Source organism: Helianthus annuus, chromosome 11 (assembly GCF_002127325.2).
Source record: "Helianthus annuus cultivar XRQ/B chromosome 11, HanXRQr2.0-SUNRISE, whole genome shotgun sequence".
In the NCBI taxonomy this organism is placed as follows: domain Eukaryota; kingdom Viridiplantae; phylum Streptophyta; class Magnoliopsida; order Asterales; family Asteraceae; genus Helianthus; species Helianthus annuus.
Window position 1 is genome coordinate 146,969,713 of NC_035443.2, and position 14,959 is coordinate 146,984,671.

The 14,959-nt window shown below is 37.1% G+C and overlaps 2 protein-coding genes across 6 annotated transcripts; both read right to left on the bottom strand.

Annotated features, from left to right (window-relative positions):
- Nucleotides 1–143: 143 nt before the first annotated feature.
- On the bottom strand, nt 144–8,446 carry LOC110889813. Of its 5 annotated transcripts, XR_002563980.2 has the most exons (6): nt 8,247–8,446; nt 7,656–7,709; nt 5,011–6,151; nt 725–778; nt 477–618; nt 144–365 (listed from the first exon to the last, which is right to left on the bottom strand). XR_002563980.2 is itself a non-coding variant. In XM_022137376.2 (5 exons), the coding sequence occupies exons 3-5, from the start codon at nt 6,149–6,151 to the stop codon at nt 349–351; spliced, it is 1,212 nt and encodes a 403-aa protein (XP_021993068.1). In that variant the 5' UTR covers nt 7,656–7,709; nt 8,247–8,445; the 3' UTR covers nt 144–348. The 5 variants fall into 5 exon arrangements, 1 of the variants encoding a protein (XP_021993068.1); XM_022137376.2 differs by lacking the exon at nt 477–618 and having other exon boundaries at nt 8,247–8,445; XR_004871056.1 differs by lacking the exons at nt 5,011–6,151; nt 7,656–7,709; nt 8,247–8,446 and adding an exon at nt 1,316–3,201.
- Nucleotides 8,447–14,560: 6,114 nt separating this feature from the next.
- On the bottom strand, nt 14,561–14,959 carry LOC118484163. Its single transcript, XM_035980123.1, has one exon. It carries the CDS (start codon nt 14,957–14,959, stop codon nt 14,561–14,563), a length of 399 nt encoding a protein of 132 aa, XP_035836016.1.

The window sequence follows — 14,959 nt, forward strand, 5'->3', positions numbered from 1 at the left end:
CCTAAAATTTCATACTTGAAAGTTACAAAAACGACTCATAAATTAATCACCAAAATTTAAAATTTGGGCATGACCCGTTCGCAATTTGAACAACTTCCCTGTTTTTACTATATCAAAATACGCTAATAACGACACCTTTAAGAAACCATACGAAAAACCATAACATTTAGACTACCGTTTCAAACAACAAGTTTAAGTTACTTAAGTATTCACAACATCTATTTAAAACATGAAACTTCAATACTACTAACTTTGACAAAAGCCTTAAACTAACAAGGTTACTACAAGGTTGCGGAAGCGCATCATGGGTGATCAAGGTGTGTTCGTATCCGAGCGGCGCAAAGACAATCATACGGGTGCTTTACCTACAACCATTCAACAAAATAAATTAGTATGGTACACATAACGTTTTCATCCTATCACAATACACATTCTCGGATTTACATGATAAGTTACCAATTGATCTTAATCCATACCCTTTTATTCTAGTCAATTAACACAACTCTTTCTCATTCGCTTCCAATAATCCGTTTAGCACAGATCAAGGATAGAACTTCCATTAAATTCCTTCTCATTCGAACCCGAACCGACCCAATCACTATGGACCGATACGGATTCCTACTATCACAATATCATTTGGAACAAACACTTTAATTTGTATATCAAATCTTTAAAGAAGGCGATTGATTAAACTCAATAATAAACATGTAAGTAACGAACTTACCTCGATCTTGAGTCTTTGTTTGTGATCCGGAACTAACTCCTTCTTCTTTCGTTCCTACACGTAATCATTCTTATTTAGATCATAGCCTTTACATTCATAACCACACTTTCAAGTATCGACGCTACTCTTATAACATTTGACAACACATTAATTTCCTCATACAATTTCATTCACAATATTTATTCTAGGCTACTTAGATTATCATTGAGGCATTTCATCAAACACCTATCGTGCGTACTACTTATCAAGCCTTATGTACATGTATTTTATGCATAATTCACTAGAATACATCACAATTAACACAATCAACCATTCCTGCACAAATCATTCATCCTACACATAATAATTTACGAATGTTCTAGTATACATACATTGATTCATAGAAATTACTCTACTTATTTCAAATTACATAACCATCATCCTACTAAAACAAGTGGGTTTTTCCCCAAAATCTTTAGTACTTCACATTCAAGCATAATACACCTTCTAACTAATGATTCTAACTCATATATAATCTCAATTTCATACTAATTCACGGATTGGTGAAACCCACTTCATAGAAAAGCATAAGAATACAAAATTCTAACTCACCTTAGGTTCAAGACACTTGGATTATTGAGTATTTAACACATGCATTCGAATTGAACCAAGAATCCCTACTAATTTGCTGAAATTTGGAGTTCTTCTAATGAAATAGGGTTTCCCCCCTTTCCTTTCCCCTGGTCGCGATCCACAACCCCCACCCAATACTGGGTTTTGATTTCTTATTTCACATTTTTACTAATGTTACACAAACAGCCCTCAAGTTGGGTTTATTGATTCCTTATACCCCATTCTATATTTTATAAACTTTCTTTAAGTTTTTAACACTAATGTCATAACCAAATATATAATTATTTTTAAGTATTATAAAATTCTATTTTATAAATTATGGGATGTTACAAATCTACCCCCCTTAAAAGAGGTTTCGTCCCCGAAACCTTAATACGTACCGAAAAGAGACGGGTAGTGCTTTCGCATTTCATCTTCGGATTCCCAGGTTAGATCCGATCCTTTCCGATGCTGCCATTGTACTAACACTTTTCGCATGGCTTTGTTTCGTAGGTACGTCATTTTGGAATCTTTGATAGCCACCGGCTTTTCAACATAATTCATTTTATCATCCAATTCAATGTCATCTAGTGACACATGCGCTGTATCATCCGCGAGGCACTTTCTTAGTTGAGACACGTGAAACGTGTTATGGATTCCCTCCAGAGCTGGAGGTAATTCTAACCGGTATGCCACTTTACCAACACGAGACACTATTCTGAACGGCCCGATGTACCGAGGACCCAATTTTCCCCGTTTGCGGAACCGTATTATGCCCTTCCACGGCGAGACCTTTAAAAACACACGATCACCTTCTTGAAATTCGATAGGGCGTTTTCTTTTATCGGCATAGGATTTTTGCCTGTCTTGCGCCGCCTTCAAACGATCCCGGACTTGATCAATCTTTTCATTCGTTATTGCCACAACATCTTTAGGCGCGAGTTCCCGTTGCCCGATTTCTCCCCAGCATACAGGAGTTCTACACTTTCTACCGTACAACATTTCGTATGGCGCCATTTTGATGCTACTTTGATAACTGTTGTTGTACGCGAACTCTACTAACGGTAAATGGTTGTCCCAATTACCCCCAAGGTCTATGACACAAGCCCTCAACATATCTAGTAACGTTTGTATAGTTCTTTCCGACTGTCCATCCGTCTGCGGATGGTAGGCGGTACTTAATCGCAAATTCGTGCCCACGTCTTCGTGAAACTTTCGCCAAAATCGAGACGTGAATCTTGTGTCACGATCCGACACAATAGACACGGGTACTCCGTGACGAACAATTATTTCATTCATGTAAATTTCTGCCAACTTCTCGGATGAAATAGTTTCTCGTATGGGTAGAAAGTGAGCACTCTTTGTGAGTCGATCAACTATGACCCAAATCGCGTCATGACCTCGTTTCGTTCTGGGAAGCTTTGTAACAAGATCCATGGTTATGTCTTCCCACTTCCAAACTGGTATCTCTAAAGATTGCAATTTACCATACGGTTTTTGGTGCTCCGCCTTCACTTGGGAACACGTCATGCACTTAGCCACGTACTTAACAATGTCACGTTTCATTCCAGGCCACCAATACCCTTTCTTTAAATCTTGATACATTTTTGTAGCTCCAGGGTGTACCGTATAACGAGATTTGTGAGCCTCCTCTAGCAATAATGATTTTACTTCAGATAACCAAGGTACCCAGATTCGGTCATACCTGGTCATGATGCCATCAGCATTCATCTTTAATTCCCCAATCAGGCCTTTCATTCTTTCCTTCTTCGGATCACCATTTAAGGATTTCATTTGAGCCTCTTTGATCACCTCCAAAAGTTTAGGGGTGACAGTCATCTTCATTGACTTAACTTGTATGGGTGATGGGTATTCCTTCCGGCTTAACGCATCTGCTACAACATTGGCTTTCCCGGGATGATAAAGGATTTCACAATCATAATCCTTAATTAATTCTAACCACCTTCGTTGTCTCATATTTAATTCTTTTTGTTCGAAGAAATACTTGAGACTTTTGTGATCCGAATATATGGTACATCTAATTCCGTATAAATAATGTCGCCACAATTTCAACGCGAATACTACTGCAGCCAATTCTAAATCGTGTGTTGGGTAGTTACTTTCATGTGGTTTAAGCTGCCTTGAAGCATATGCTATCACTTTACCCCGTTGCATTAAAACAGCCCCCAAACCCTGATGTGAAGCATCAGTATATACTACCAAGTCTTCTGAACCTTCGGGTAAGGTTAGAATTGGGGCGTCAGACAGCTTATCCTTCAAGGTTTGGAATGCCTTCTCTTGCTCAACTTCCCACACAAACTTCTCATTCTTCTTGGTTAGTCTGGTTAAAGGTAACGCTATTTTGGAAAAATCCTGTATAAACCTTCGGTAATACCCAGCCAATCCCAGAAAACTTCTTACTTCACTCGGGTTCTTAGGAGGAACCCAGTTCACAACTGCCTCTACTTTAGTTGGGTCTACCAAGACACCATCTTTATTAATGACGTGGCCAAGAAATTGCACCTCTCTAAGCCAAAAGGCACATTTGGAAAACTTAGCATATAACTTCTCTTTCCGAAGAGTCTCTAACACTTCACGCAAATGACTTGCATGTTCGGCTCTACTACGAGAGTACACAAGGATATCATCTATAAATACTATGACAGACTTATCCAGCATGGGCCGACATACTCTATTCATCAAATCCATGAAAGCGGCCGGGGCGTTAGTCAGTCCGAATGGCATTACTAGAAACTCGTAATGCCCATATCGGGTCCTGAACGCTGTTTTCGCAACATCTTCTTCCCGTACCCGAAGTTGATGATACCCCGAACGCAAATCGATCTTTGAAAACCAACTTGCTCCTTGCAGTTGGTCAAAAAGATCATCTATTCGAGGTAAAGGGTATTTATTCTTCACGGTCAACTTGTTCAAATCTCGATAATCTATACACATGCGCATCGTGCCGTCTTTCTTTTTCACAAAGAGTACCGGGGCTCCCCAAGGTGACACACTCGGGCGTACGAATCCCTTATCGAGTAATTCCTGTATCTGTGTCATTAGCTCTCGCATCTCAGTGGGAGCTAATCTATAAGGAGCTTTTGCCACTGGCTTGGCACCCGGGTTTAATTCGATTCTGAACTCCACCTCTCGCTCAGGTGGCAATCCCGGTAATTCATCCGGAAACACATCCACATATTCATTCACCACTTCTACTTCTCTAATTTCAGGCATCTTCTGTCTTGTGTCCACTACATAAACCAAGTAAACCTTACCCTCATTCCTTGCGTGCTTCACCGCCTCGACAATCGTGCACAGTTTTGTTTCTAACTTTCTTTCCCCATAAATGCTTATTCGAGCCCCACTAGGTGAGAATACATGAATAACTTTCGCCTCACATCGAATTTCCGCGTGATAGCGGGATAACCAATCCATCCCTACTACCACCTTGAATTCCCCCAAAGTCATAGGAATGAGATCTATTTCAAATTCTTCGTTTTCTATGGTTATCTTACAATTCTTACAAATTTCACATAACAAATAACTTTTACTATCCGCTACTTCTACTTCTAAGGGTACAGACATTCGTTCCTTTCTAAAAGAGGGATAACACATAAGTTCGTTTGACACGAAAGATTTGCTAGCACCAGAATCGAATAACACATTCACGGGTATTTGGTTGATTAAGAAAATACCTGATACGACATTCGGTGAAACCTTGGCTTCCTCGGTAGTAATCTGAAACATTCTTCCCCGAGCCTTCTGGTTTTCATTCTTCTTTTCATCTTTCTGCCCTTGTTGTTTAAGCTTCGGACATTCGGCTTTTACATGACCAGGAGTGAAGCAATTGAAACACGTCCTTACAGGACTAGGACACTTAAAGTAAGGATGTCCCTCTTGCCCACAGTTGTAACACCCTTTCTTTCCCATTAAACATTCTCCGGTGTGAAGCTTCCCACAAGTTTTGCATGGGGGAATACTACTTTTCGATCCTCCTTTACTTCTGGTGTCGTGTTGCTTAGGCTTCTTGGATGGACTCGTAGTTGATGGCTTTTCAGCTGACCGTTTCTCTCCTCTTTCCACTTGTCGCTTCAGTTCTATCTCTCTATCCCGGGCCAAATTGATGAGTTCACCCAAAGTTTCACACTTTGAAGGAGTAATGAACTCCCTATACTCGGCCTTCAACATTCCATAGTATCGATTTATCTTCATCCTTTCAGATTTGACGAAATCATCACAGAACTTCAACTTATCGTAGAATATATTGGTAATTTCATCAATAGACTCATTCTGTTGGCGAAGATGCAAGAACTCATCTTGTATTCTATCAATTGCCGATTGCGGGCAATGATGTTTTAAGAACAATTCTTTGAACTCTTTCCATGTCAAGGTTTGGAGTCTTTCTTCCCCTATCTCTTTACATTTAGTATCCCACCAATCCTTGGCTTGTTGCTGAAGCTGACCCGTAGCAAACATTACTTGATCTTCCTTCTCACATCGGCTACGCACAAATACCGCTTCAACATTTGCTATCCATCTTTGACACTTTATCGGATCCACCTCCCCTTTATATGAAAAGGGATTACATGCCATAAAATCCTTATATGTACACCTTCTTTCCTTACTTTTTGTCCTGGATCCTTCAATCATTTCCTTTAACTCCTCAATCTTACTAGCCATCATCTCATCAACAACCCCCAAGACTCGGCTCTCGACTTCTTGAGCTAACTTAGGAAGGTTAGCATTCATTACTTTTTCTGCCGCCTCCATCATCTTATTATTGAGTGCCTCTTGTCTGGCTATTTCAGCATCATCAACATTACTCGCATCCGTCATCTACATAAAGCATTTCTTTCTTTTATTAACATTACCCAACTGTAATTAAATCACATTCTCGTACATTCTTATATCACATTCTAAAATGTTCCAGGGACACTCGTACATTAATCACAACTTACACCATCGTTCTTTTACTCATTCTTGTTCATACTTTCGAAAGGTTCCATTCTTAATATGTTTTTGCTAGGTTAATTTACACGCACACACTTTTGTTTATTAGTTTTAGTCGTCTACCGGGACTAACCAAGAGTCGGCGAACAGATTTCGGGAGGTTCGGGTTGTCACACGAAACAAAACAAGGAAATCAGCGTTTCAGGTTTTGCACAGGCCGTCGGCGACGGGCATGGGGCCGTCGGCGACGCCCTTTAAAAACTCGCGTCGGCTGCTTAAACCCGTCGGCAGACGGTTAAGCCGTGGGAACCTCAGGGGCCGTCGGCGACGGGCCGAGGGCCGTCGGCGACGCCCCTTCTGTGTTACTAACGCTGATTTGTTGATTTTTCGCATATTCGACCATTTTCCAGGTTTCGTTATAGCCCGAACCATCCCCAATCGACCCATCTTGACCCGGATTATCTCTTAACCTTCCCGGAACCGTCCCATAACGTTTCATCATATTCTCGACCATTTTATTCATTATGTAAGAATTTAAAGTCTTGAAATTACTTACTTGTTTCGCGCCGCGGATCGAACACCCACATCACATGAGCTTTCGGTTTGAGTTCGAACACTGGTTGCTCGAATCCCTCAAACCTAGGCTCTGATACCAACTTGTAACACCCTAAAATTTCATACTTGAAAGTTACAAAAACGACTCATAAATTAATCACCAAAATTTAAAATTTGGGCATGACCCGTTCGCAATTTGAACAACTTCCCTGTTTTTACTATATCAAAATACGCTAATAACGACACCTTTAAGAAACCATACGAAAAACCATAACATTTAGACTACCGTTTCAAACAACAAGTTTAAGTTACTTAAGTATTCACAACATCTATTTAAAACATGAAACTTCAATACTACTAACTTTGACAAAAGCCTTAAACTAACAAGGTTACTACAAGGTTGCGGAAGCGCATCATGGGTGATCAAGGTGTGTTCGTATCCGAGCGGCGCAAAGACAATCATACGGGTGCTTTACCTACAACCATTCAACAAAATAAATTAGTATGGTACACATAACGTTTTCATCCTATCACAATACACATTCTCGGATTTACATGATAAGTTACCAATTGATCTTAATCCATACCCTTTTATTCTAGTCAATTAACACAACTCTTTCTCATTCGCTTCCAATAATCCGTTTAGCACGGATCAAGGATAGAACTTCCATTAAATTCCTTCTCATTCGAACCCGAACCGACCCAATCACTATGGACCGATACGGATTCCTACTATCACAATATCATTTGGAACAAACACTTTAATTTGTATATCAAATCTTTAAAGAAGGCGATTGATTAAACTCAATAATAAACATGTAAGTAACGAACTTACCTCGATCTTGAGTCTTTGTTTGTGATCCGGAACTAACTCCTTCTTCTTTCGTTCCTACACGTAATCATTCTTATTTAGACCATAGCCTTTACATTCATAACCACACTTTCAAGTATCGACGCTACTCTTATAACATTTGACAACACATTAATTTCCTCATACAATTTCATTCACAATATTTATTCTAGGCTACTTAGATTATCATTGAGGCATTTCATCAAACACCTATCGTGCGTACTACTTATCAAGCCTTATGTACATGTATTTTATGCATAATTCACTAGAATACATCACAATTAACACAATCAACCATTCTTGCACAAATCATTCATCCTACACATAATAATTTACGAATGTTCTAGTATACATACATTGATTCATAGAAATTACTCTACTTATTTCAAATTACATAACCATCATCCTACTAAAACAAGTGGGTTTTTCCCCAAAATCTTTAGTACTTCACATTCAAGCATAATACACCTTCTAACTAATGATTCTAACTCATATATAATCTCAATTTCATACTAATTCACGGATTGGTGAAACCCACTTCATAGAAAAGCATAAGAATACAAAATTCTAACTCACCTTAGGTTCAAGACACTTGGATTATTGAGTATTTAACACATGCATTCGAATTGAACCAAGAATCCCTACTAATTTGCTGAAATTTGGAGTTCTTCTAATGAAATAGGGTTTCCCCCCTTTCCTTTCCCCTGGTCGCGATCCACAACCCCCACCCAATACTGGGTTTTGATTTCTTATTTCACATTTTTACTAATGTTACACAAACAGCCCTCAAGTTGGGTTTATTGATTCCTTATACCCCATTCTATATTTTATAAACTTTCTTTAAGTTTTTAACACTAATGTCATAACCAAATATATAATTATTTTTAAGTATTATAAAATTCTATTTTATAAATTATGGGATGTTACAATTAAACTAAAATAGTTAAGGGTAGAACCTATTTCATAAATGTTTAAAATGTGTTTCTTGGTTCTATACTTATATAAAGTTACATGTGTTCAACCCGTATAACACAGCCTCCCGCTTTAGTCTCCTTAACGGTCGAACTTAGTCTCGCTCCTCAGCTCGACGAGGTTCTTAAAAATGTAACTTTTTTATTATTTAACATATAAAGTTAAATTTACTCAACCCGTACAATACACGGGGTTCTTAAAGATATAACTTTTTTTATTATTTAATATATAAAATTACATTTATTCAATCAATGTAATAAACGAGATTTTTAAATATATATTGTTTTATTATTTGGTATATAAAATTGCATTTATTCAACCCGTGTAATAAACGAGAATTTTAAATATATTTTTTTTATTATTTGGTATATAAAATTGTATTTATTCAACCCCGTGTAATACACGGGGTTTTAACCTAGTTTTTAATATAGCAAATCGGGTTTTTTCGTTAAAAATAGCAAAATATGTTGGTTTCTTATTATATTAAGTCAATTAATACTATGCTAAATTTATTATTTTAATATTTGATGTGAATACGGAATATTGTTTGTGTTATCGGCACTAAACTTCAAATTTCTATGGATACGGATGCGTTTTATTAAAATAATTAAGCTAAGGCCATCCGTAGTCATAAAGCTCCTTTTGGGGCGTTATGCGACACGTGTCGTGCCACGTCACATAGGGGCTTTATGGGGCGTTATATCACTAGAGCCCGTAGTCATAAAGCCTCTACCTATCATTACCTAATTATTAATTTTAAAATTTATTAATTAATTAAAAAACACTTGCTTTTTTTTATTGGTCCATTTTTGAAATCCTCCCCCATCAAGCGTTATATATATAGCGCCACCCACCATCTTTTATCTCATAAAGCCTCCTGTAGTGGTGTTTAGGGCTTTATAGGGGCTTTATAATGGCATATAACGCCCCACTACACAAGCTCTAATTAGAGATTGCCCATATAACCACATGGAGTAAAAAAATGAAATTTACTGTTAAAATAAATGTACCACCTTATCTTTCACCATTTAACATTGTTCATTTTTAAGAATTCCACGAACTATAATGATGGTCATGTGATGGCCAAGACTTTATTTGCAAAATTTGAGGCTGCAGCTTTTGCCAAAATTGATGAAGGTTGAAGAGTAAGCGTATAATCAAAGAATTTATTAATTAAGTAAAAAATTTTGTGATTCTAGTTTTGATCAGACAATGGAGGTTTTTGTTTTTGAAGAGAAAATCAGAGTTCAAATTGTGACATGAAATATAATTAGATGTAGTGTAATAGTAAAAGTATATGAACAATCTAATCTTTGTGCCTATGGCTTTATAGCCTAGTGACATTTTAGTGGTGTGATAAGGCTTTGGGACCAATAGGTCCTGGGTTCGATTCCCACAAGGGGGGTTTTTCCATGTTTATTGGGTTTCCTCCTGAATTGGTGTGGCATTATGCCTAGTGGAGATGGATATGATCGGGTGGTTCCTTTTGTGGCACGATAATACTCCAATGGTCCGTCAGTGATCCAAATTTGCCGTTCAAAAAAAAAAACAATCTAATCTTTGTCATTAAAAAAAGCAAATATCCGTAACTGTTCAAGGGATTTTTACCAACTTGAATAAAAGTAGCCTAGGAATTGCGGCTTTGTTCTAGCCAATAGTTCTTATCTTTATTCACAGAGATAGAAATATTCTATTCGGATTGTGTTTTATTCTTAAAAAATTATAAAGGTGATATTAAAGGATATCTTGAATTGAAAAAGCCATCTAAATAATTTTGTACTTTGATCGTTAATTAAAATTAACGGCATGCTTGGCTAAGCTTTTTGAAACAACTTATTGATTTATTGGCTTTTTAAAAAGTATAAGCTCTAAAATGATGTTTCAGATTGTATGTGAGGGGAAAAGTGATTTTCCAAAAAATCACTCTATACTGACTTTTCCAAAAAGCCAATAAATCAATAAGTTGTTTTTCAAAAAACTTAGCCAAACATACCCTAAAAAAAGACTATGTAACTGTGAGTCACCCGTCCCACACCTGCCTTACGCCCACTGAACATCACATTGCGGTTATGAAATTGGGGACACGAGAGGCCTTATTTATTCTACCACCTTTGTTACTAATCTAGAATCATTCTCAAAAGTTTTGTTATTTCTCGCATTCCAAATGAACCATAGTATTGCCAAAAAAATCGATTATGTTCATTTTTCTGAAGACCAATGATTATAAGCTACGTCGAAACTTTTAAAACCTCATCTATCAAGTCTATATTTATCTCGAGAATTTTGCACCATCTCTCCTAACACTCTTTCCAAAAGAGTATTTTAAAAGGAGATGATTCGATAACTCTTCATGACACCACACATACCAAAGACCAATGTATCAGTTTTCATGTATACATGTTTTTTTATGCATATATGATTATTTTTATTTCTTTCTATAATTATATTAATATATAATATTTTTTCTTCATATTTATATATGATAAAATATGCATTTAAATATAAGTTAGAGTTAATTGCCCGGATAGTCCCTGTGGTTTCATATTTTTTCACGTTTAGTCTCCACCTTTTGAAATAGCAGGTATGCCTCCTATGGTTTGTCATTTTGTTACTCGGATAGTCTCCTGAGTAAATGTCAGTTAGTTTGGTCAGTTAACTTGGTGTGAAATTACTAAATTGTCCTTACTAAACATAAAGATCTGATTTAATATTTAAGAAAGAATTTTCGTGGGACCCACCTCCGGCATCACCACTCCGCCACCACCACGATAACCACGGATTCTTTATTAAATATTAAATTATATTTTTATGTTTAGTTAGGACAATTTAGTAATTTCACACCAATTTAACTGACCAAAGTAACTGACGTTTACTTACAGAACTATCCGAGTAACAAAATAACAAACCATAGAGAACATATCTGCTATTTTCAAAAGATAAGAACTAAACATGAAAAAACATGAAAACACATGGGCTACCCGAGCGACTAGCTCTGTAAGTTATTCAATGCTTTTGAAATATTCCTATTCGTGACATACCTAGTACATGCGTGTGGGGGAGTGCATATATTATTATTTTAGCCATATGTTCACTTTTGTAAATGCTCGACTCGCCGCCATGAGGACGAATATTTAATAAATTTTAACTACTGCCAACGAAATATATTTTTATCAAAAAGTCACATCATAAATGGACACATATTATTTTTCGCTAACTTACAATAATATGTCCACATAAATAAATTATTTTGGTAAATGAAAAAAATATACATCGATACATCATACATGGGTTGTCGGATGTTAAGTCCTTTCAGAAAGAACGCAACATGCATATAGATAACCTTTTCTTCGATAAAAATATTTTACATTTGTTTATTCATCGTTGAGGTGTTCCTCATTAATATTTTTTAACAATAAAACTAAACATTTAAATATTTGAATGTTTTATAGTTTTTAGTTTATTACATGTGCAAACAAATGGGGTTGTTTACCATAAAACAGAGAAGTAGGATTAGTTTTGTTATAAGTTTTGCTAATGTAAAAAGGTGATTAGTTTTATAAAACAAGCTTATTTGTGAAAATTAGTTTTTATTATTTTTTAGTTTTTCTTTACTATATATAATTTTAAAGAAGTTATAATTTATTTCGAATTTATGATCAATTTGACTACATAACAACCACAAAGTAACTCAAATCTATCACATTTACTATCATGTCTAATAGTCGATGCCGCCGCGAATAAGAGATCAGTGTTATAAACCGAATTAAAAATATCTAAACCTCAATAAGTCTTTGTGTTATCATCGCACCAAGAAGCGTTTTCCGATGTCACATCACATAAATATAATCCTATCGGGTTTAACTTTTAGTTGATACAAACGCTTAAAAAATTGAAAACAAGTATCACTCGCATAAATGCCAATGACCTCCAACTCAATTGGTAGGATGACTTGGATTCTTCTGTGAAGACTCAAGTTCGATCCTCACCTGATGCAAAAATGGAGTGAGGTGAGGGGGTTTTACGCAAGCCACTAGTTGCGTGGTTTCCTCCTGGGACGGGCCTTGCGTTTGACTTTCGAGCCTATTGGTATCTATTGTTGTACGCGTAAGATGGAGGTAGCAGAGATGAGGATGTTGAGGTGGATGTGTGGACACACGAGGTTGGATCGGATAAGAAATGAGGTTTTTAGGGAGGGATTAGGAGTGGCTAGTATATCGGATAAGATTAGGGAGGGGAGATTGAGATGGTTTGGACATGTGAAGCGGAGACAAACGACAGCACCAGTTAGAGTAGTGGAAACTCTTACTGTGGAGGGGAAGAGAGGAAGAGGCAGACGCAAACTGACATGGGAAGAGCAGATTAGGCATGATTTACTAGAGTTGCATCTTTCTGAGGACATGGTCCAAGATAGGACTTCGTGGAGGCGTAGGATTAGGGTTAAGGACTTCTAGAGGATACTGAAGTAAGGTCTTAGGTGTATTCTAGGGAAGTAGGTTTTCTTATTCTTTTAAGTGACTTTACCGACGATTGACTTCTTGTGTTTATGCCCGAATGATGTTGTATGCTATTATACATGATTTACATTATACCGTGTCACTCTGATCAACTTTTTTTTTCTATATTCTTGGACCTGATGTGTTGGTTTGTTGTTCGTTTTGGAGCTGAGGGTCTCTTCTGGAAGCAGCCTCTCTATCCCTAGGGATAGAGGCAAGGTCTGTCTACATCCCACCCTCTCCAGACCCTATGAGTAGCTTTGCTATTTATGGGATTTACTGGGTATGGTTGTTGTTGTTTGTTGTTGTACGCGTATGACGTTGAGTGGATTGAAGAGCCAGATGATATTGCCCTAAACGGATTGTCACGGTTTCAAACCCAGATCTCATGCTGACAACTGAAATTTGATGCAAAAGCCCACAGTTACTCCACTTGCCATTGAGAAAAAAAATCATCACACAGAAATGCATCATAAAATGCAATTCGCACTCACATTGATTGTAAAAGACAAAGCCACAAGCAGAATAATCATACATATCTTTTTACATTAATATTATTTATTAACTTTTGTAAATATTGCATATTAATATTAACACTAAAAAAAATACTCGGTTTAAATACTAATATACATGGTGTGATGATTAAGATGTGACTTACAACTCAATTTAGGAGATTACACTATACGAGTAATTAAGGGTATATTAATTAGTTCTTCGTTAAAAAAAATTATCAATTAAAACAGTCTTGACACCCGAATCTAATAAATATTTAAACTAACCACATCCCAAGTCTCATACCCAGCAAAATAACCACACTCAACATGTTAGTTGACAATCGAACCTAAAAAGACATTTAAATGAATCACATACCCAGTCTCAAACCCAAAAACACACCCACTATCAACATGTTAGCTATTAACACCGTCTCGACACCCTAACCTAAGAAAATATTTAAACTAGTCAGATACACAGTCCCATATCCAACAACACACCGACTCTCAACATGTTACTTATTAACACTGCCCGGCAACCAAACCTAAAAAATATTTAAATTAATCACATACCCAGTCTCATACTCGACAACACACCCACTCTCAACGTGTAAATTATTAAAACCGTCCCGACACCCGAACCTAAAATAATATTTAAACTAATCCAATACCAATCCCATACCCGACATCATACCCATAGCTACTCTCAACCTCCTAGTTTTCAAATTTCCACTTAAAATATTTTGAATTTTATTTAAATTTGAAAACTACCACACACACACACACTTTTTATGCAGTCAACCGTTAATTTGACGTCATTTCAACAACAACAACAAACACGCACAACTGCAAGTACAGAAAATATCAACCACAAATATTTTTCCAGAATCTTCTATTGCATTCAACACATCATGAACCCTAATTTCACAAAAAATTACATTTCAATCCAACGATGAAGCTCTGTAGGATTCACAACGCCTGAAATCCGATCTCCACCCTCCGTTTTCACCATCAACAAACTCGTAATCTGCTCATACCTCTCATTACCGCTAAACGCCGTCGTTTCAGACCGATCGGTACCGAATTTGTGCCCTAACACTGTTCCGTTCGTCAGAAACTCATACGCCATATAACCTGCTAGTAATTTGTTAGATGACGTCATCATATTCATCTCTGTTGTAGGTTTCGTTGCTGCGGTGGTGGTTCTGGATGTATTCACCGTCGCGCGCGGCGGCGGAGGCGGTGGCGGAGGCCGTTTCGCCGGAGGAAACAATGATGATTCTCGATCCTTTCGCTTCGTTCGTGATGATCCGTACGGACGATTGTCGTTCAT